A 22269-nucleotide genomic window follows, 5' to 3' on the forward strand; every position below is an offset into this window, starting at 1 on the left:
AGGATGGTGACTAGAAATAGGGCCTTTTCGGTTGTGGCTCCCAAACTGTGGAATGGCCTCCCCGATGAGGTGCGCCTGGTGCCGACGCTGCTATCTTTTCGGCGCCAGGTGAAAACCTTTTTATACTCCCAGGCATTTTAAAGTGTATTTTTATAGTATTTTATTACTGTGTTGTATTCTGGATGTTGTTTGGTTCTTGTATTGTTTGTATGTTTTTGTTTTTTGAGTTATGGTATTTATTGTATTTATATATTGTCCTTGCTTTTACCTTTTATGTACACCGCCCAGAGAGCCTTCGGGCTTCGGGCGGTATATAAATTAAATTAAATAAATAAAATAAAATAAAAACCAACTGCTCCTCACCTATCTTCAATGGAACAAGCCGTAGCGTCTGGCTGCCTCTTTCTCCACCCACCCCAGTCTGCCAAACCCTTAATATGAAGAGCAGCCATGAAGCTGTGGGATTCCTCTTGAGCTGCTCCCTGAATGCTTGGTACCTTCTTTCTTTGCTTCTCATACTTCATCAGCACTTACATCTAAACAAGAGGAGGATTTTCATAAGGGGAGCATCAGATCCTTCTCAACTTCCAAGAGGAATGCAAATTATTTTCTCCAACTTAAGACTTGATAAAGTATTAGGCAAACTGGCCTAGTTCTCAATGTGATGATAATCCTTACGCAGAACCACTTCAGACCCCCCCGCCCGCCAGCCTAATGCAGATGCAGTTTTCAAAAATCCCCTTTTGTTAGGGTAAACTGGTTACATCAGTTTCCACCTGGCTTTTGTTCCCACACGGCAGTGTAGCCCAGTGGTTGAGCATGTGCAGAAGGTCCCAGATCTATCCCGAGGAGCATCTCCAGGTGGGGCTGGGACAGATTCCTACCTAGTGTAGGCAGTACTGAGTGAGCTAGACAGACCAATCATCTGACTTGGTATAAGCATGCGATGGCACAGATTCACGTTCCCCACCAGGCATTCAGATCACCACTGCATAGTAGCCAAGGGCCCTTTGCCAGATGAAGCTGTCCATACCCATTTTCTGCTTTCCTCTTCAAGCACTCTTGTTCCTTCAGAAGGGCTTGATGTTCTTCGTAGGCATCCAGAAGCCTGCCAGAAGGAAAGGGAAGAGAAACAGACAGCACCTGCACGTTAGACTTTTCTGCCACAGACTAAAGTACAGCAGAACCTCGCTATAACACAGGGGATGGGGGACACACCAGCCTTACAAGGTTTCTGCGTTATAACAAAAGCTGTATTCCGTAAGCAGTATTTTATGTGGGGACATCGCCATACCCGCAGTATAGCCAAACTCGCAGCTGGGGGCCGCATTATAGTGAGGTTCTACTGTAATCCGCATTTCTATTTTGAAAGCTGCTTTTGCTCCCACATTGAACACCTCCAGATCTCTCCCTCAGTATGAAACTGGAAGCAGAAGCCCAGCAGGCATCTATCAAATGCAGTTGTGCCCAACCACTCACGCCCATGTATAAATGAGAACTAAGCTGCCTTAAATTTGTGAACTGTACCAGAGTCGTGTAGTTGGGAGAAGTGAAAAGAGGACCCCATTTACTTCCATGGCCAGAATTTCTGAAAGCCTGAGCAGGCAGAAAAGCCTTCTATGAAGAATGGCCTCCCATCAACCCTCTTGACCTATGTCTCTGGCCTAAATATTATTAATGTATATTAACACTTGGTCAAATTGCTAACCAATTCCCTAAAGCTGGGATAAGCACAGGCAAAACCTCACTTGTTCACATCCAGGCCAAAATCTTCAAGGAATTCCACTTTTCGCTGGGAAAATATGATCCTCACTTTTATAGCCAAGGTGCCACTGATCGCTTTGTCAAAACATGCAATGATGTTCTCTTCATTCTGCTTAAGGTCTCCGTTGTATTCTATTTCCAGCAAGTTGAGATACAGTTTTGGGTTATCCTATGCAAAACAGAAATACAAAACTACTCAGACTGCCATTTTTCAAGTGTACTGCACAAATGTTACAACTACAATGATAAGGTAGGCAAGCAGGCTGAGATAGCAGGAGACGGGGCCATCATAATGGTATAAGCAAGCCAGCAGTTTAGGCAGTGCTGGGGGGGGGGGGGGAGGAGAGGAATGTGTGTACACACGAGTGCTCTCTTGCTCTCAACTTTCACAGGAAGTCCTCTTCCAGAAATGTCTTCACTATGGGACTGATTCGCAACTACCATTCCAAGAAACGGATGGCTAAGCTAGCCATCTAGCTTAGCTTAGCTAAGAGAGGCACAGAATGAACCAAGAAATCCCTGAAAAATTAGTCTTCCCCATTCTCTGTCAAGAATTCATAGTATAAGTGAGCTCCACTATAGACCAGGGAGAATTAATTAATTTCCCGCCCTTCCTCCCAGCAAGAGCCCAGGGTGGCAAACAAAAGCACTAAAACACTTTGAAACATCATAAAAACAGACTTTAAAACACATTAAAACAAAACATCTTTAAAAAGTGTTTTTAAAAAGCTTTCAAAATGTCTTCTAAAAAAAGATTTAAAAACATTTTTTTAAAAAGAAGGGTTAAGAACATATTACAAAGCAATTCCAACACAGAAGCAGACTTCTCCCTCTGCCTCCCGAGGCAATCACGACACGAGAGTCTTGGAGTGGGTTAGGGAACAGGTGACACCTTCCTTAACAAACAAAGAGGAGAGCTCCTATATCTCAAAAGCCTTGAGAAATGCATGTCAGTGAGTTCACCTCTGTGTGTATACTGTAGAAACTAACATGAACCTGGGTATTTTTGGTCCAAAGAACTCTGGAGCCCCCAATCCAAAGCTGACTTTCATAAGAGTCTCCTTCCCCATCCCCATTTCAAAGTCTATACTGACCTTTCTGTAAAGCTACCTAAGCCCAGGTACTGAGGGAATAAAGTGATCCTGCACTTGTGGCCACAGGAACGGGCATCCCTCAATGCTTGCCGCAGCAGCGGCTACTTACGATGCCAAGCTAGCACTGCTCTGAAAGGAAGCTTAGAGACCGGGGGGGGGAGGGGAAGGCAGGCAACATCAGTTTAGAGGGACTGCTGTCTTCAGGTTGCAACCATGTGCACTGCAGAGTCAAGAGGAGTCATCATAGTTGCCAGGCATAAGAACCCCTCTGGAGATGCAGCAATGGCAAGTTCAATAAACTCTTTGAGCACGACATACCTGGTCTCTATCGATGGCCTCCAACAGAACTTTCCTGGCTTTTGGGAGGTTCTTCTGGATTTTGAAAAGGTGCCGAGCGAGCTTCACAGCAAAGAAGGAAGCTTCATAGCTCGACTTGGCATTCTTCACGGCTTCCTGGAGCAGGTGCTCTGCTTCCTCCATGTTCCCGTGCCTCCGTTCCAAACTAACTCTCCGCAAACGAATCATGGCCAGACCCGAAACGTTCTCCTCAAAGGTCTTCAGAATTCTTCGGGCTTCATTGATATTCCCTAAAAGCAGGACAGAAAGTGTGTGTGTGAATTTTTCTTTTAGGTGCACCAAACTGAGCTCGGCCTGGTACATCATCCCTTCCGGGTCCTCCTACACAGCTTCCCGCCAAGCACCCCAAGATCAGCACCTGCCGTCTTGGAGCACCAGAGCTAGTCTAGGTCACATTTGTTTTCACAGGAAACAGAGAAACAGGACGAGGCCAAGGAAGAGAAAGACACAAGCATTCATCTGCCGAGGAGCCCCCTCCTCAGTTCTTATTCATGCTGCAGTTTCCAGGAGGGAGCAGCAGCAGGCGACGTTTCCATCCATTTCTCCCCAAGCCCTCTGACCCACCCAGGGAGAGTGGCAGCAGGGGGTTGTCTCCTCCTGCTGAGGTTTACAGATGAGAAGGGCAAACCAGGCATTCCTCTGCAGGGAGGGTGGGTTGCAGCCACCAATAATCGCTGGCTATAGCATGAGCATGCACGCACCACACTGATTCAATGCACAGATTTTGCATTGTTCTGGAAAAGATACGCAACTTTAGAGAGTAGATACAGAAACAACACCCTGGCCTACAGATTTCCTACCAGCTACTGCCTTCACAAACTTTGCTAAATTTCACCATCTTTCTACAATCTATTCTTCCACCAATCAGGTTCTGAAGCAAATTCAGATAAGCTGCAAAATGAGGTCACAGAAAGATGAGAAGCATTTCTTGCAGGCATGAAGTGTCAGGAATATGATCCTGGTGCGGATGCTGGAAAGGGACCCTAGGAAGCGTTGTTAGTATGACAGGAAGAGGAGGGAACTGTGCAGCAGTAGGGCATTAAGCACCTCCTTATAGCACTGACCTTTCAGCTGTGTCTGATCTATGGACTGCCAGCTGCGAAATCCCTGCCCCCAGCAGAAGATCTGAACCCTCACGATGAACATTTTTTACACCGCCACATTCACTTCCCAAGCATTTCTAGTGACTCCCTCATCCTCTTAAATCTAAATGGGGCACAAATCGGCTTAGTGCAGGCAATTCCTTTTCAGGGTTGCCAAATTGCTAGATGGAGATAGGCACAGGTCTACAACTGTTCTGATTTTTCCTTCTTCTATGCCTCGGATAACATTTGCATGCCTTTTAAATTTGTTTTTATTCGTGTTATAATTAGGTTCATGGCTGGGTGTCCATAAATTCCTAAAACGAATGAGAAACGAGCAAACAAGAGCTGCACATTCACCAGCCTGTCAGTATCTGGCTCTGACCATCTCGTTTCACTGGAGAAGCACTGCTCCTCACTCCAAGAGACCCACCCACATGCCCTGAAAGGTGGATGCTCACCTTGCTGCTCTTCAAAAGCTGCCCAGAGCAAGTGCACCATCGGCTTCTTGGAGAGGTGTATTGTGCAGGCTCGGCTGTAGACGTGCCTCACTCCTTCAATGCTGTGGTTCTCCATGTACTTGGCATACTGCATTTGAAGACAGAGCAGAGACTGAACAACTCACAGCTTACTCTGGGCTGCTAAATACTTGAGAGAACTATAAAATTCTTGTGTTTAAACCCATTCAGCACCTTTATTGAACCATTAGACTAGTTTCTGTAAGGAGGGACGAAGAGAGGCAACGAAGTTGGCATATGCAGCTGTCAAATCTGGTTGCAAGCAGACCATCTCCTAATGCAACAGATATAGTTATACATGAACAACATTCAAACAAGAGTACAGAAGGTTAGTCACTGATCATCAATGTTTGCAAAGGGTAAGAGCTGTGCATGGGAGACACACCCCGTACCTTGATCCAAAACTCCTCATAGAGGGCACAGGAGATCACGCAGCGCTCAAAGAGGACCACCACTCGTTCATGAGTCCCATTCTCAATCTCAAAGTCCAAGTACTCCTTCCAATTCTTCAGCTGGGTCTTCTCCAGAGGCTTAACGTGAAAATAAGGCCGTTTTATCTGGAATGGAATCGAATATGGGTAATGAAAATAAACCAGTTTCAAAAGAGCATTAAAACAATCTTCACTGGCCTCTTCAACCCCAAAGGATGTGAGAAACCTGAACCCACTGCTGTCTCTTAGCAAAAACCTGCTTTCAATCAACACATGGGCTTTCCATGCATACATCCATTATAAATGTGAAAGTGAGAACTGCATCGTGTTCAATGCCCACTACATGACGCCAAACCTGTGAATAGAGCCTATATATATCCAGCTTGTACATGCATAGAAAAGTTCAACAACTGCAAGGTAGGGGTTTGGTTTTTTTTGGGGGGGGGGGACAGCCCACAAGCATAACACCATTGCTCCTTCCACACATTTGTTTCTACACAGATGAATATATGAAGAGTCCTATGGTGTCTTCTGAAATGTATTTTCAGGAACTGCTGACTAAGCAAGCCAGGAAGGTCTAATCAAGATCAGGCACAGAACTCTTGGGTCAAATAAGAATGTGCAGCTCTAAAGCTTGTTCTGTTTCAACTGAATAGGTGGCACAATCCCTTAAAAAGAGCCCTGCTGGCTCAGACCGAAAGGACCCATCTAATCCAGCAGCCTGTCTCAAAGTGGCCAAATTGTTATTTCCCTCCTCCACTGTCTGTCCTCACCAACCACTAATATTCAGCTGTTTACTGCCTCTGTCCATGGAATACTCTTCCCAGAGGGACTCACTTGGTGCCTTTTCTATGGTCCTCTCAGAGCCAGCTGAAGAACCTTTTTATTCACTCAGACTTTTTAATATGTGTCTTAAACTAAGTGGAATTCGTCTGTTTTGCTCCAGTTATGCACTTTACCCTTCCTCCCACTGAGCCTCATTTGCCAATGTGATGCCCATTCACTCAGTTTGGAAAGATCCTTTCGGAGCTCTTTGCAATCCACTTGGGTTTTTTCACCACCTGAAATAATTGGGTGTCATCCTCAAACTTGGCCCCCACATTTCTCAACCTCAACTCTCCCCTGCACACCCCTAAGTCAGTGGGGACCCCCTCCCTACTTCCCAGTGTTGTGAGAATGTTCCATTTACTGCTACGCTTTGCTTCCTATTCTTCAACCAATTACCAATCCAGAAGGCCTCATGACCACCAAGGAGTCTGTCGTCAAGGAATTCACCAAACTTTTTTTGATCAATTTTCTAAAAATACAATCTTTGTTCAAATTTGGGGCAAAACTCTTTCCTTTTTTTAAGCACCCTTCCTCATCTAAAAAGGTACGCCTCTGAGTCACTCCAGCATGTAAATGTCCTGTCTTGCTAGGAGGATCTTTCCTTCAAGCTCTGCTGGGGGCTTCCTTAAATCACCTGCCTGGCCAACACTCGATACAGGAGGCTAGACAAGATGGCTGTATCTCGGTCTCATCCAGGGGAGATCTTCTCTGAGGAAACAGCATCAAGGTCGCTTGTAAAAAATTAACCACTCAGGCACTGGGTCTGAAGGGTAAACAGGCTGAACGTGGGCATCTAGAAATATATTCCACCTTACTTGTGGTTTCTTTGGTTCTGACAGCCACACCTCAAAACCACTTGGCTTTAAAAGCTCACAACACTTAAGTCAATGAAGTGTGTTCACAAGAGATCCAATCTCATATATTCTACAGCCCTTCTTCTTTGGGACCAATGTAAAGAGCGTATCATCAGTATTAGACAGGTGCCATCTGTGTTATCTTTTCGGTGCCTGCTGAAGACCTTCTTCTTTCAACAAGCCTTTTAAATAGAGACCTTATATCCCAGTCTGCGTCTCTGTTGGAGTTGCTTTTTAGGAGGTTTTCAAAGCTTTTTTTTTTTTTTTAAACGATGTTTTGTTTTAGTATGTTTTAAAGTCTTTTGTTTTTAAGATGTTTTAAAGTGCTTTTACTGTTTTTGTTTGTTGCTCTGGGCTCCTTCTGGTAGGAAGGGTAGGATATACATGCAATAAATAAACACATAAAATCAAAAGATGCAACATAAAGTCTAGTGTTGGCCATAGTCCCCACACATTCTATTTTACACATCTTTTCAAAAATACTTCTATACTGCAATTTCATTACAAAAATATTAGAGGAGTGCACAACAAATATAAATGCAGTATCAACCACATAAAGACCAAAATCAGAGGTCACTGGCTAACTGTAGCAGGAAAAGAACGGTCTCTTTAATTGCCTACAGGAGCCTGGTAGCATAGAAGCATTTTCAGCACATGTTTTAAAAATTAATACAGAAAATACCTGTTGAATCTCTGTTGGAGGAGCATTACATAGGCCTGGACTGATAACACTGGAGGTTTGGTTTCTTGTTGACATCAGATGAGCAGGGGACAATCAGCCACACTCCCGCTGATTATCTCCATGACTGATCTGGGATATAAGGGTCCAGGCAGTCCTGATTCTGGACCCAAGTTCATAAATTAATACAAGAACTCTGAACTTGGCTCAGCAGCAGAGGAGCAGGCAGCACAGGTGTTTTAGTAGAGGCATCACACACTGTTGGCTATCTGCCCCATCAGCAGTCTAGCCACAGCCCAGCACAAAGCTCTAGATGCTTAAGCATGGCTGCCTGACACTTTTCTCAATTCTGGCCACTTTGATCTGCTTGCAGTGGAGAATGCAATATGAAAATTTCTATGTTCACCACTTACAGTTTTTAATTACAGTTAATATAACTCTCTTAAGACATAAAACCCTGTCAAGTAGAGTTTTGTTTTCCTATGGTTAAAACAAGAGAAAAGATACCTGACTTTTGAGATCAAGCATTATAAATGTAATGCAATATAGACCACGTTATGGAAATTTTGAGTATCTGACATCAGATAGCACAGATCGTTCGCGTATCCGCTATCATTACTTCAAAGGGAAAGAGACCAATACTTTAACTCCAATAGACGTCAATGGGAGACACATGATTAACTTTGGCTGGATTGTGCCCTTAACTTCCTGACTCATTCAGAAAAACTGCCTCATAACTACCAGTCCCTGCTTCTGGAAAGGCCTGGGCACTTAAGACACTGAGCGAGTGACCTTGCTTAAATACGTGTACAGCGGGAGCCAAACAGAAACACAGTAAATTTCACCATTTCCAAACCCGTCTCAAAGCAGATAATTCTATAGTACAAGAGGCATCACTGTATGCCCAAAGATGTCAGGTATTGCTCCCAGACAGCATAGGACTCACAAATAAATATGATTTTTGTTATAGCAACCAACTTGTGTTCAATGCTTATTCCAATAAATTCCATTAACAGGAAAAAGGATCTGAACGACTTGCATTGACCTTTTCACACACTGCTTTGAGCTTTCCAGAAAAGCGGTCTGCACATTTTTAATTAAATGAGTAATCAGTTAGGTGTAGTGCACACTCCAAATAGTCTTGTATTGGACTTCAAATGAGGTGACCGAGACCGAAAACCCTGCTCAGCCATAAAAGCAGTTCAGCACTCTGGCAGAAAGGCAGCTTTCAAGCATCAGACAAAAAAAAATAAAAATAAAACAATGAGGCTCACTGTGTAACTCTGAGCCAGCCACATGCTCTTAGCCCATCAGTGGCTAACTTATGGCCCTCCAGACTCTGCTGGACTACAGCATCCATCACCCCTGGCCACTGACAGATTATCTCCATGACTGATCTGAGATATAAGGGTGCAAGAGGTTCTGAAGGTACTTCAACACCATTTGGAGGACCACAGGTTCTTCACCTTGCTTTAGCCTAACTTGACAGGAGAGAGATGCCACACAGCCTGCCCTGAACACCATGAGGGAAGAGCAGGATTGAAAAAAAGTAACTAAACCTGAGACCTGGAATCCCAATTTAAGATGGCACAAGACTCTTAGCTGCTATCGCTGCAAGACTATAACACAGCTATCTCTCTGGAAATTAATAACTGTGTATTAAGGATGCAAAAGCTTTACTATGCGCATAGTAAAGCCCTCTGGCATTTGGATTCAACAAAATCATGGACTTAATAACATTAAACATGTCTCTAATCCAAGTACAATCCTATCAGTATAGAACAAAGTCATTAACTGAAATATGCTGACTGCAGCAGAAGCTGAGTGGAATACAAAGGAATTTGGAACCACCCGAGCTACTCAAAAGTTATCTATGTGTACAGAGAATGAATTTTCTTTGGGACCTGCCCGCATTGGGTGGCCCCGCCAAATTGCAACACATCCCGTTTCACTTCATTTGTCTCCAAAGTGGAGCTTCAGGGGCCACAGCAACAAACAGGCTCTACACAAGATGTCATGAGAGTTTTAACCCTGACTTAAGTCAGCTGGGAGCATGAACTCCTTGGCCAAGGTACGTTTGCCAGTAGTGCCCTGTACTCCCAGTGGCCTTTTCCTACAGGGAGTAGGTGGCACTTCTGCTGCTTTCAAAAGGGAGGACCCACAACACGTGGAACACTATAGCAACACCTATGACCTACTTCGCCCAGCAGTCAGGAGGGATGTGCATTTGCAAGGAACAGCACTTTGCAGTTATGCGTCATTAGTGAGAGATAGTCTCTTTTCTCCACATGCAAACTGAGCCAAATTGGAGCTCAGACTGTAAAGTTTTATCTGCCCTTACACTAAAGAAACAATCTTTGGTCAAGTTAAAACACCTAAATTAGGCCTTTGACATGCTTTGAACGATTTTTAAAAGCGAGTTTTTAGCACTGCTAAACCTAAAGCATTTTAGTAGAGAAACCACAACTCTTTTCTTCAGGAGCAACTGTATTGAAATAATTCTTTCACAGCGGGAGATCTCTCTTGTACTACCTTTGTGACAGTTATACAAAATAAGCAGAGACATACTTAAACATGCTGCTTAATCCTTATGCAGGCCAGGGAACAACAACAACAACAACAATCACACCGGCTGACTTTGGGGTATATTTGTACCGCAGTGAGATTTCCAATGGAAGGATGAGGAAACTTTATCTCCCAGGAGCCGTTTCTGTCTGTGTTGTCTGCACAAGTATGCTCAACAACAGTAAAGGACCTTGAGCCAAAAACACTTATTCAGAGGAGGCAGAAATTTTTTGAGCAGTATATACTGGCCTCTTCCCTGTGCATATTGAGTAAACAACACAATTTCTGGGGTATTTTTGGACCCCAGTTGTTTTTTGTTTTTGTTTCCAGAAGGAAAACATTAAGTGGTAACTGGCGAAAATTTGGAGACATCGTATGGGTGACAGTTTGTGACAATGTCCTAGGTGGAGGGCAACCCTGAAGGTCTCCTCATGTGTAAATTTCAAAATAAAAGGCAGACTTTGCCCCCAGGGCTTTTTGTTGCAGTATTTTTGGACCCTAGTGGTTTTTTATTTGCAGAAGGAAAAGTGGTAACTGGCTGAAATTTGGAGATGTACAGATTAAAATGTATGACAATGAAAAGTACCCAAGTTTGCATGAGGGTTTTAAAGTAGTGAGAAATGACTGTGTAAGAGGTAGCCCCAGAGTCTATTTCCACTGGCCATTGCCTACCAACCTGAGCCTGAGTTGGGACATGATTAAAATGTATTCTTTCCCGTATAGATCGGCAATATCACATGCAGTTTAAACTGCTGAATTAAATCACACTAACATGACACACCCCACATATATATGCACTGTATGTAAACAGCAATCCTGAGGGTAAGAATGGAAATAAAGCATGACATTCCAAATGCAAAAGAGATAAGGCACCAATCTTGACAAGATCAGTCATGTACTATTGGAGGGATCAAACAACTCTCTTTCATCACTGAGGGAAGTGTCTACAGGCTGCAGAGAGGGAAAACAGGGAGTGTCCCCTTAACACTACCACAAAAAATGCTGCCACCTTTTTACGAAATTGCCACTTTTAGAGCAGATGTCAAATGTTCAGGTGGTCCCATGGCACTTGTATGACATGGGAGAAAGGCCACATGGAGAGAGATTTTGACATGGGGTACTACTTTCAAAAAAAGGTTTTCCCTGTGCACTCTCGGATCGTACCATCATGCAAAGACACTTGGCAAGGCCTACTGCCTGAGTGGAAGTATGAATGAGCCCAAGTCATGGGTTTTTTTTTAATTCCCTTCTACATCGTTATTTTCAATGCCCAACTTGGATTGCAAAAACCATATCCTAAATATCTAGTACACTGAATAAAAACAAATTAAACACACACACCCTGAAGGCATGACTGTCAATTATCAGGCCAAGGACCACTGGAATACAGTCAAATCTTCTGTGAAGCCAAGAATGAGAAGGTAGCAATCTATTTCATGATGCGTCAGCAAGGGAAGGAATGAGGACAGTGAGTGGAAAGTGACAAGTCTAGCAACAGAGCAAATCTTTTTCCACTGGCCATGTGCTGCAGCTGCAGGCAAGCAGTCACTGAGTATGACAATTCATTCTCTTTCTCAAAAAATTAATTTCATGTATCCAACTAAGTCACATCCAGAGGAGACTCACTGAAATCAATGAACATGAATAATTCAAGTCCCACTCATTTCAGTGGATCTACTCTGGGTAGGACTTAGCTGGATATGAGCTATTCTTTCACAGAAAGAATGAATCGACAAGCATAAAAACAATAATTTTATGCCCTGGGCTACTACTGGGAGGAAGGGTCAGATATAAATCCAATAAGTAAGTAAACAAACAACTGGACTGAAGCTTAGCTAGTCTTTTTGACATCTGGAATCAGATGGTAGTTTAAAAGCCATCTCTGCTATCTTTGTGGTGCCTTTTGAAGACTTTCCTCTTTCAACAAGCCTTTTAGGTTGAAACCTATCCCAGTTTGCGTCTGTGTTAGAATTGCTTAATATGTTTTTTAATAACGTTTTTAACCCTTTTTAAAAGTTTCTTTTAATGTTCTTAACGCTGGTTTGTTTTAATGTATTTTAAGATCTGTTTTTATGATGTTTTAAAGTGTTTTAAGCACTTTGTTTGCTGCCCTGGGCTCCTGCTGGGAGGAAGGGTGGGATACAAATTAAATAATAAATAAATAATAAAAAGCCAGGTTTGTGTCCCTAAACTGCAAGTTGCTTTGGACACTGCCTATAACTGCCAAAAACCAGGTTCTTTGTGGAAGCCTAAAGCACTCCACTAACTTCAAGAGAAGGTTATTCAAATGAGCTTACCCCTTCTTCAAAGGTCCACCTCTTGCTGACTTCATGCTCATTATGATTGAACATTTCTTGATGAATCTCGATGATTCTATGTCGCATGTTTTCTATTTCAGTGATTAGCTAAACAAATACAAAAAGGAAAGAAGCTGACAAAATTCTGAGAGATACATTTTAGCAAGGCACAGCTTACGGCTGTCCCTTCTGAAGCAAGCACGCAGTGTTCACCAGAGGCAATTCAGAAAATCTGCACAGCTGTGACTTCAGAACATCTTATGCTTGAACACTGCCACATCTCCTGGTATCTGCAGAAAATGTTAGGAATATATTCTTAAGAACGAACACACAGCCAGACCACAGGGAAGGTGGAGAACAAGTACATAACCCAATGGTAGAATTCATGACTCGCACGTTTCGGGCAGCACAAGTCACCGTGCCCATCTAAAGCACAGCAAGTAAGACCTCGGACTGAGAATCCTGGAGAGTTGCCACTGTTCAGATTTGACAATACTGATCAAGATGGGTCATTGGTCTGACTCTGTATATATATATAAAGGTAGCTGCTTATATATCCTACTTTCTTCTGAATGCCCACAAATAGAGCGGGGGGTGCACCTTGCACAGCACTTCTCTCACTCCCCATGCTGCCTAGGCATTCCTACACATCTGTTGCCTCAAGTAACAACAACAACAACTAGCGCCAACATTTCTGCTTGCTCCCTTTTGGCGAGTGTGAGGGACAGCCAGCCTTCCTCTCAACTTTGAAGATGCAGAGGTGGGCAGGAATTGTCCAGCCACCTCCTCAGCTCCTAAGGCTGAGAGGGTTGTCTGCCAGCTGCATGGCCAGGGCACCTGGAGAGCCTTGGCCATGCAGAGACACAATGGCACCCTCTCCCCTCCCCCATGGACACTGCTGCCTAAAGACATCTGGAGAGAATTCATTTCATTTCATTTTTAAGTTGTACATTACTTTCTACATTACTGTATTCAAGGTGGTTTACAACCACAGAAATGACAAAATATACAAAAAAACAACACCCCACTGTCATCCTATAATTCAAAATATAACTAAAAATAAACAGTTGGCAAAATTTCAAGGATGTATTTCACATATTATCATAGTGACAAAATATCCTCACATGACAACAAAACAAAAATACCTTCATCACTCACAATAAATCATATACAAACTTATACCTGCATCCTATAATACAATTCAGCCACTTCTCAGGTATATGGTGACAGATGTCTAGTATGGCACAGAACTACCACCATATACATATGTCAGTATAAAGCAAATATAAAACAGATTCTACCTGACAGAAAATGGAACATTAGTGCAGTGGAACCACATGCACCTCAGTCCAAAATATAAGGTGGTCTCTTGGTATTTCCCCTTTCTGAACTGTTACTTGACAGATTAAAGTTGTGGATCCATTTTCAAATTCAAAGACAGATACAACTGAAATTAATCCAAGTCTAAACAATGAACTATTTCTCACAGCTCTGACACAAAACCATCAGTATTGAATTACACTCAAATAGTACTTAAGACAGTTGGAGACGCTCTAGGCTTTGAGCTAGAAGCACCCTGTCTGTTTCACTTAACTGAGAGACTGAAGAAAAAATACACCCCAATGCTAATGTGAGTCAAGAAAATTGATGTAACCTCATACAGGGTTATCTGTTATGTAACTACCATACTGCACTCATGCCACTTTAGTTCTCCCTATAATCTCTTACAGAGGCATCACAGAGTGCGATTATCTGAATTCTGCTATTAGAATTCAAACATATTAAAGCTAAATAGGTTCTGGTCAGTACCTGGATGGGAGATCACCTAAGAGCCAGCTGTACATTGCCCTGAATTCCATAATGGAAGAAAGGTGGGATATAAATGCAAGAAAATAAATAAAATATAGATGTAAACCCACTGAGGAGTTTACTGCCACTGCTGGAGACAGTACTGCCTCTTGAGTACCAGTTACTGGGAATTCAAGCAGCAGTCACCAACCCAGCAAAATAAGAAGGGGGAGCTACTGATCAGAAATGCCAGCCAAAAACTGTAGACTGTGCCTGCAAACATGTTTAAATATATGCTACTAAGGGGGCTCTGCCCCGCCATTTGCTCCGCTCACCAACCCCACCTTCCCAACCTCCCAGGCAACCCTAGCGCCCAACTGCCCTCGCTGCTCCTCAGCACCCTCATTTCCCTCACCAACCCTCTTACCTTGCCTGTTCCTCTGCTGCCCCATACAAACTTTGCTGCTGCACCGTGCCGCACACCTAGGTCACCCACTGGCCTTCCACCCACCCTGCTTCTGCCACAGACAAAACAGGCCACCATGCAGTACATCGAGGCGGCACACTGGCCTCCTGTCCAGGCCACCTGCTCTGCAAGGCTGCCACCATCACCACCTTGCAGAGGCGGGTAGCATGCGGGCAAGGGGGGGCAGAACCATTTATGCTGCAGTTCACTTACCCCTACCTATCTGTGGAGCTGCAAGCTGCATGGCATAGCATAACAATATTATAGCGTTTGCATAAATTATTCCTTGCCATGCCTCAACATCCAAAATATCCAAAACTCCAATCTCCTGGGGTCAATTATAGACACTACACAGGTGGCATGGTAATGGATATCTTCACCTGGGGGAGGGGAACAGATTGAAAGGCCAGATCCTGGACCAGATCAGCCTCTACTGTAACCAGAATCATGAACAAAGATTTAGTGCACACACTAAAACTGGGACAGGAAAGTGCAGAGCTGCTGTGGGTGAGGGAAAAAGTAAATGACAGCAGCTGGCAAACGCTGACGCATGACACCAAATCCAGACACACCCGTATTTCCAGACAGCACCGCACTACTGAATGCACTTTTCAAAGTCAGCAAAATTTCTAAACATTTCTGCAAGCAGTAGAATAAATTATACCTATGCAAAACTGCAGTTATTAATCCTGAGACAAGATAGGGCAGGCTAAGTACGAAAAGGAACCTTTATTACATAAGAACATGAGAAGAGCCTGCTGGAGTGGCCCATCTAGTCCAGCATCCTGTTCTCACAGTGGCCAACCAGGTGCCTGGCGGAAGCCCGCAAGCAGGACCCGAGTGCAAGAACACTCTCCCCTCCTGAGGCTTCCGGCAACTGGTTTGCAGAAGCATGCTGCCTCTGACTAGGGTGGCAGAGCACAGCCATCACGACTAGTAGCCATTGATAGCCCTGTCCAAAATGAATTTGTCTAATCTTCTTTTAAAGCCATCCAAGCTGGTGGCCATCACTGCATCTTGTGGGAGCAAATTCCATAGTTTAACTATGCGCTGAGTAAAGAAGTACTTCCTTTTGTCTGTCCTGAATCTTCCAACATTCAGCTTCTTTGAATGTCCACGAGTTCTAGTATTATGAGAGAGGGAGAAGAACTTTTCTCTATCCACTTCCTCAATGCCATGCATAATTTTATACTCTTCTATCATGTCCCTCAGACCCGCCTTTTCTCTAAACTAAAAAGCCCCAAATGCTGCAACCTTTCCTCGTAAGGGAGTCGCTCCATCCCCTTGATCATTCTGGTTGCCGCACCATAGATTTATACAACGGCATTATGATATCGGCTGTTTTATTTTCAATACCTTTCCTAATTATGGCTAGCATGGAATTTGCCTTTTTCACAGCTGCCGCACACTGGGTCGACATTTTCATCGTGCTGTCCACTACAACCCCGAGGTCTCTCTCCTGGTCGGTCACTGCCAGTTCAGACCCCATGAGCGTATATGTGAAATTCAGATTTTTTGCTCCAATAGGCATAATTTTACACTTGTTTATATTGAATTGCATTTGCCATTTTCCCGCCCATTCACTCAGTTTCGAGAGGTCTTTTTGGAGCTCTTCGCAATCCCTTTTTGTTTTAACAACCCTGAACAATTTAGTGTCGTCAGCAAACTTGGCCACTTCACTGCTCACTCCTAATTCTAGGTCATTAATGAACAAGTTGAAAAGTACAGGTCCCAATACCGATCCCTGAGGGACTCCACTTTCTACAGCCCTCCATTGGGAGAACTGTCCGTTTATTCCTACTCTCTGCTTTCTGCTTCTTAACCAATTTCTTATCCACAAGAGGACCTCTCCTCTTATTCCATGACTGCTAAGCTTCCTCAGAAGCCTTTGGTAAGGTACCTTGTCAAACGCTTTTTGAAAGTCTAAGTACACTATGTCCACTGGATCACCTCTATCTATATGCTTGTTGACACTCTCAAAGAATTCTAATAGGTTACTGAGACAGGACTTTCCCTTGCAGAAGCCATGCTGGCTCTGCTTCAGCAAGGCTTGTTCTTCTATGTGCTTAGTTAATCTAGCTTTAATAATACTTTCTACCAGTTTTCCAGGGACAGAAGTTAAGCTTACTGGCCTGTAATTTCCGGGATCCCCTCTGGATCCCTTTTTGAAGATTGGCGTTACATTTGCCACTTTCCAGTCCTCAGGCACGGAGGAGGACCCAAGGGACAAGCTACATATTTTAGTTAGCAGAAGTGCCTGCTGCTTACCTTAGCAGGATCAGTTATATCTTCAATCCCGGAAGGGAGGTCGTCTCCAGGGGGTGCATCCTCCCCATTGTGGCTATTGGCAGAAGAAGCCAGTTCCCTGCGCAGCTGAATAAATTGTTCTGTAGAAAGAAGGTCCCGGGGGAGATTATTCTGGACGTGCTCTTTGAATCTACAAGACAAAGAGAGAGAGAGAGAGAGAAGCCACATTATTTTATACTTGGTACAATGTATGATGGCAGACCCCACTTGGTACAACTTGAAGAGTCCAGGAGAGGCAATATGAACTAGTCTAAAGGAAGGCTGTTAAAGGGTCACTGAGCAGAAAATGTGAAGTGAAGACAATATGCTGCCCAGAGCTGACTGAGGAGCTGGGGAGTGAAATGGCATACATGTCACTGAAGCAAGTACACAATTCATGAACGGTTCCAAGATGAAACAGGACAAGTTTAACTTACAACAAAACTGCCCTAGGAAATGCCTAGGCATCTTCATCAAGGTTCAAATCTTCTTCTTTTTAAAGGGAAGGAAGTGCAATACTACATCTTCTATTATTTTAAAAAAACAGCTTTTCCACCTCAGCTGCACGTCAAAGAGCAGGGGTTTTCTTTCCTCCCCTTTTTTAAAAATAGAAGCAAGCTGTCTTTGTTTTCAAGACACTCCCACTCATTTCACCTGGATGCCCTTGACTCTTCCAGCTCTCCTCTATAATCATGTCTTGTAAAAGACAAAACACTAACATCAGATATTTAAATGATGCACTTCTGGTCTTCTAAATAATCCCTGAAGACTTTTTTTACCGACTGCATTACTACTAAGAATGACTCAGGACTAGAAGCCATTCCTGGGTTGTAGGCTGCTCCACTCTAATCAGTAGAGCAACCAGCCACAAATTCAGCAATTTAAGCCCTGGGAAACTTGAAAACTAATTTGATGCCTTTCAGGGAATTCCTTGGTTGAACTACTCTTAAAGATGCAGTTATTCATCACGGAGATATATATATATTTAATGGTTCAGAGAATACTTTAGCTTGAAGAATACATGTCTGGCAGAACATTTATAAGTGTTCATTATCATCATAATACATAATGTATTTAAAATTAACAGATGCCGTACTATACATGCCATTGCTCAGGAGTAACAATTTCTCACTTCTCCTGTTTGGACTACAGCCACTAGACATATGGAACTATCACTGAATTTATTTAAAACAATTGCAAGAGTTTTCAGTATTGCAATTATACAATATTACAGAAACCAGCAGCGTAACGCTAGCCCGTCTGCAACAGCCTGCTTACCTTTGGAAATGATGGCTGTACAGCTGGGTTGGAATCCCAAGAATGCGGTCAAATACAGCAGTCACCGCTCTCAGGTTACCTTGTTCGTTTTCCCAGTTTATATACATTTCCCAAAGTTTGTCAGAGCGGAAATCTGTCCCTGCTGCTAAGACTGCATGTTCATAGGTCCTGGAAGGTAAAACCACTTAGGTGATCATGGAAATACGAGCACAGCTCCTGCTTAGATGGCTAGTTAGTTATTTATATCCTGCCCTTCCTCCCAGGAGCCCAGGGAGGCAAACAAATGATAAAACACTAAAAGAAGTCTTTAAAATATCTTAAAAACATTTTTTAAATAATCTACTACTGACCCATGGCCCTCTCCCTGAACTGTCACGCGAGTGACAGTAAAATTTAAAATGTTAGACCTACCTGTCCTTGTTTCAAAAAGAGATGACTAATAATAAAAGAACACAACACTACTCAGTAAAACCCAATGAAGGAAAACTTCCATATATTTTAAGCATTACTGCAAAGCATGAAGTTCAAGCACGTCTTCTGACTTCATTCAGAAGCACTCATTCTGACTTCATTCCTCAACTTCTAGGAGCCTGACATCTATCCAGCAGAACCAGACACCACAATCATTTGCATATTAGTGTCACTATTTCTTATGCGGAGGCACTAAAGTGAAAAACAGGCTCACAGCCGCTTTCCTCATGGGATTCAATAGGTTTATTTCCCCCCCCCCCAACTTTCCTTGCAACCAGGTAAAAATGACAGCTCAATCTACAAAAGCTGTAACTGCCTGTTTAAAATCCACTGTTGGGTTATTTCTTAGTATGCTTTTAGTCTGCAGAACCTCAGGGCAGGTCCATCAATATTAATTGGCAGGACGGAAGGGGCAACATGCAGGATACAGAGTCCCTACTTTCCTGCATCAAATCTGATGAGAAAACAAAACATTAAGTTGGCTTTTCCTTCCAGTTTGTATCCAAAGCTAGTAGATACTTGCAGTTCAATGTGGGATCACAATGACGGCATTCGGACATCACACCATGGTTTAGCATGACATGAACAAACCTAGCCACCTCCTGGGCTCAGGAGGAAAGTACAGAAGCTTCCGATTTTAGTTAACTCCAATTTGTCACGTCATCCAAAGCGACAAACTGAGGCAAACATTAATGATGATCTGTTTCAAATAAGCCAAAGTCAAACCATGGTTCGTGAAGCTAGCATCTTTAAACTGACCATAGTTAATGGTAACAACAGTTCAAGTGACACAGCAAGGTGTGGTTAAACTAAAAGTGGAAGCAAACCCTTCCAAACTCTTCCTTCTGTCTGCACGGAGAGGTGGTAGATGGGCTCACACTTCACAAAGCCACAGTCTAGCATGTCTAAATGCAGCCACCAGTTGCCTTTTAAATCTGAGTCTTCCACCACACGGATAGAATTTGAACTTGTTCATTTCTTAGGCCATTTTGGCTCAGATGCATTACTGCAATATTCTATAGTCCAGATTCCCAAACTGAAGAAAAGTATCAAAAGACCTTTCCATCAGCGAGCGAAAATGTAAAATTTAATACAAACACTTTCACGCTTATCAAACAATACCCTTCCTTCAACATCATCAGAAAAACAGCTATTATAATTATTAACTTAATCATCACCACCAACCCTTCACCCAAAGGTCCTAGGGTGGGTTACAGCAATTTTAAAGTACATCATTAAAAACAATTAAAAACAACCTAAAATCACAAAATAGAGTAGGTCCTAAAAGTACATGTCTTAGGTGTTAAAGGCCAGGGTAAAGAGGTGTATCTTCAGCATTAACCTAAAACTGTACAGTGAAATTGCCAGATGCACCTTGATGTAGAGGGAGTTCTATAACTTAGGGGCCACCACAAAGAATGCCCTCTCCCAGGCCACCACCACCCCAAGGTTCTGAAGGTAGCGGAACTACCAAGAGGACCTCCTCTGCTAATCTCAACACGCAAGACAGTCTGTAGGGAAGATGGTAGTCATTCAGATATTTGAGACCTAAGTAGTTTAAGGCATTAAATACTAATGTGAGCTTCTTGAAGTGGGCTCGTGAACAAACTAGCAAAAAATGCAGCTGTTTTAAAACAGGGGTTACATGAGATCTAAAGGAAACTCCAGCCAGTAATCTGGCTGCTGCATTACAGTTCCCGAGTCAGGGGCAGCACCACACAGAGCGCACTGCAATAATCCAGTCTGGAAGTTACCACAGTATGGAGTACTGTGGCCAAGTCTTCTCTGTTCAAAAGGGTTCGTAGCTGGCAAACCAGCCAGAGCTGGAGAAAGGCACTCCTAGCCACTGAGGCCATATGAGACTCTAGTGACAATGGTGGATCCAGGAGTACCCCCAAGCTGTGAACTTGCTCCTTTTAGGAGAGCGCAACCCATCCAGAGGTGGGTGGGTGGGTGCGAGAGTGAGAGCGAGAGAGAGAGCATGAGAGAGAATGAATGAATACATATGGAGTACCCCCTCCCATGCTGACATGCACCTCCCAACACATTACCACAGAGGAATGTAGTCTCTTAAGGAGAAATAAGTTTCCCCAACTCTAATTCCAGTCAAGGAGTGAACTAAAGGCATCCCAAGTTAAGAGCCAAGGGATAAGCAGAGGTCAACACCCAGGTACCCCAGGCCCAAGAGCAGATCAGATGAGTCCTTTATTTTCTATTTCTCAGATGTACAAGTCTACACCTTTAAGACACCCTAAATTTCTGCTCCAGGAACCATGAACAAAGAAGCAGCAGGCCTCCTGTTAAACAGGAATCTACTGCAGATAGAATACGAGAAGGCTCTTTTTTCACAAGACCAAGCACAGGCCCAAGCAGAATTCCACCCCACATAGTACAGTATTCATTTCAGAATGTCTTTTCAAACAACTTACCCCCTAATGGTCCCAACAGTTTCAGGCTCACTGGGATCCAGCGTCTCTTTGAGGAAGTTTATGTAATGGATCCACAAATCAACACTAAGAGGTATTGCCTGGAGTCCCCTTCGATACACCTATAGAGAGAACACCAAAAGGCTATCCTTCGAACCCTTAACTCAGTCATAAGAGAGAGGCAACACTGTGTTATCCGGCGAACCTTAAGAAATACTAATGTACTGGAATTTTGTTTAAATAATCTACCATTACCATTGGGTGGAGGTTGGCTAGAACATGGCAATGCTCTGATCTCCAAGTGCAGAGTCTTGATCTTCAAAGCGCAGAGGTCCCTGCATCTGACCAGGCTGTGTGGGCAGGCTTTGGGGTACAGACCATAGGGCACAGACCCTTTAGAGCACCAATGACAGCGTCTGACCAAAAATGCAATAAGATGTAGCAATGGTGACCAGCAAAACCAACCACAGCGTTCGAATTTTGTGAAATAATAAATGTATAATGTAAGTGACAGAAAAGCCCTGCCCTACTTGTTAAGCTGCAGTGTAATGCAGACGCTTGCACTGCAAAGCTTGACAAACTGTAGTAGAGGTTTAACGCACCTGCCAACAAAGAGAGAAAATATTAGCTCCAAATGCCACAAGGAGTGACAAGCGCAAACAGAAAGCCCTGTATGAAAGTGGCAGGTACTGGCAGCCAAAGTGTTACTTGTAGCAGTTCGGTCATCGTTTGGCTCACAGGACCCAAGAGCAACAGCTGCAACCCACTGCCTACATACCTCGTCTGACTGCTTCATGTCGCCGTGCCGCTTCTCAAGGTCCGCATATTTTTTCCAATAGCCGTAACAATATGGGTAGTGTGCGAAAAAACTGTCAAAGGCTTTTCTGGCAGCTGGCAGCTGGTTCTGGGAGAAACACACCGTTCGATATTAGCAGTTTTAAGACTTTACAATTTGTCAGTGAAAGAAAACCCAATCCACACATAATGTTGTCTTGAAACAGGCAAGCGTTTTAAGAAGGAGAAGTTTCCTGAAGCTCTGTCAGAAGTTAAGTCTCCCTAAATCCAAGGACCAGAACAATGACACT

At 43.4% G+C, this 22269-nt stretch overlaps 1 protein-coding gene and 1 non-coding gene across 2 annotated transcripts in view; both read right to left on the reverse strand.

Moving 5' to 3' along the window:
• PRPF39 (pre-mRNA processing factor 39) overlaps positions 1 to 22269 on the reverse strand; it is a 39408-nt gene that overhangs the window by 4142 nt on the left and 12997 nt on the right. Inside the window, exons 3-12 of the mRNA XM_061612649.1 lie at positions 21963 to 22088; positions 21188 to 21306; positions 18288 to 18455; positions 16992 to 17160; positions 12470 to 12577; positions 5208 to 5372; positions 4759 to 4885; positions 3177 to 3445; positions 1749 to 1933; positions 1034 to 1108 (exon numbers count right to left, since the gene is read on the reverse strand). Coding sequence (XP_061468633.1) covers positions 1034 to 1108; positions 1749 to 1933; positions 3177 to 3445; positions 4759 to 4885; positions 5208 to 5372; positions 12470 to 12577; positions 16992 to 17160; positions 18288 to 18455; positions 21188 to 21306; positions 21963 to 22088 — 1511 coding nt within the window. The remainder of the gene's footprint in view (positions 1 to 1033; positions 1109 to 1748; positions 1934 to 3176; positions 3446 to 4758; positions 4886 to 5207; positions 5373 to 12469; positions 12578 to 16991; positions 17161 to 18287; positions 18456 to 21187; positions 21307 to 21962; positions 22089 to 22269) is intronic.
• On the reverse strand, positions 3028 to 3111 carry LOC133378661 (small nucleolar RNA SNORD127). Its single transcript, XR_009761094.1, has one exon. It is a non-coding gene; the product is annotated as a small nucleolar RNA SNORD127 (small nucleolar RNA).

This window comes from Rhineura floridana, chromosome 2 (assembly GCF_030035675.1).
Source record: "Rhineura floridana isolate rRhiFlo1 chromosome 2, rRhiFlo1.hap2, whole genome shotgun sequence".
Taxonomy (NCBI): Eukaryota; Metazoa; Chordata; class Lepidosauria; order Squamata; family Rhineuridae; genus Rhineura; species Rhineura floridana.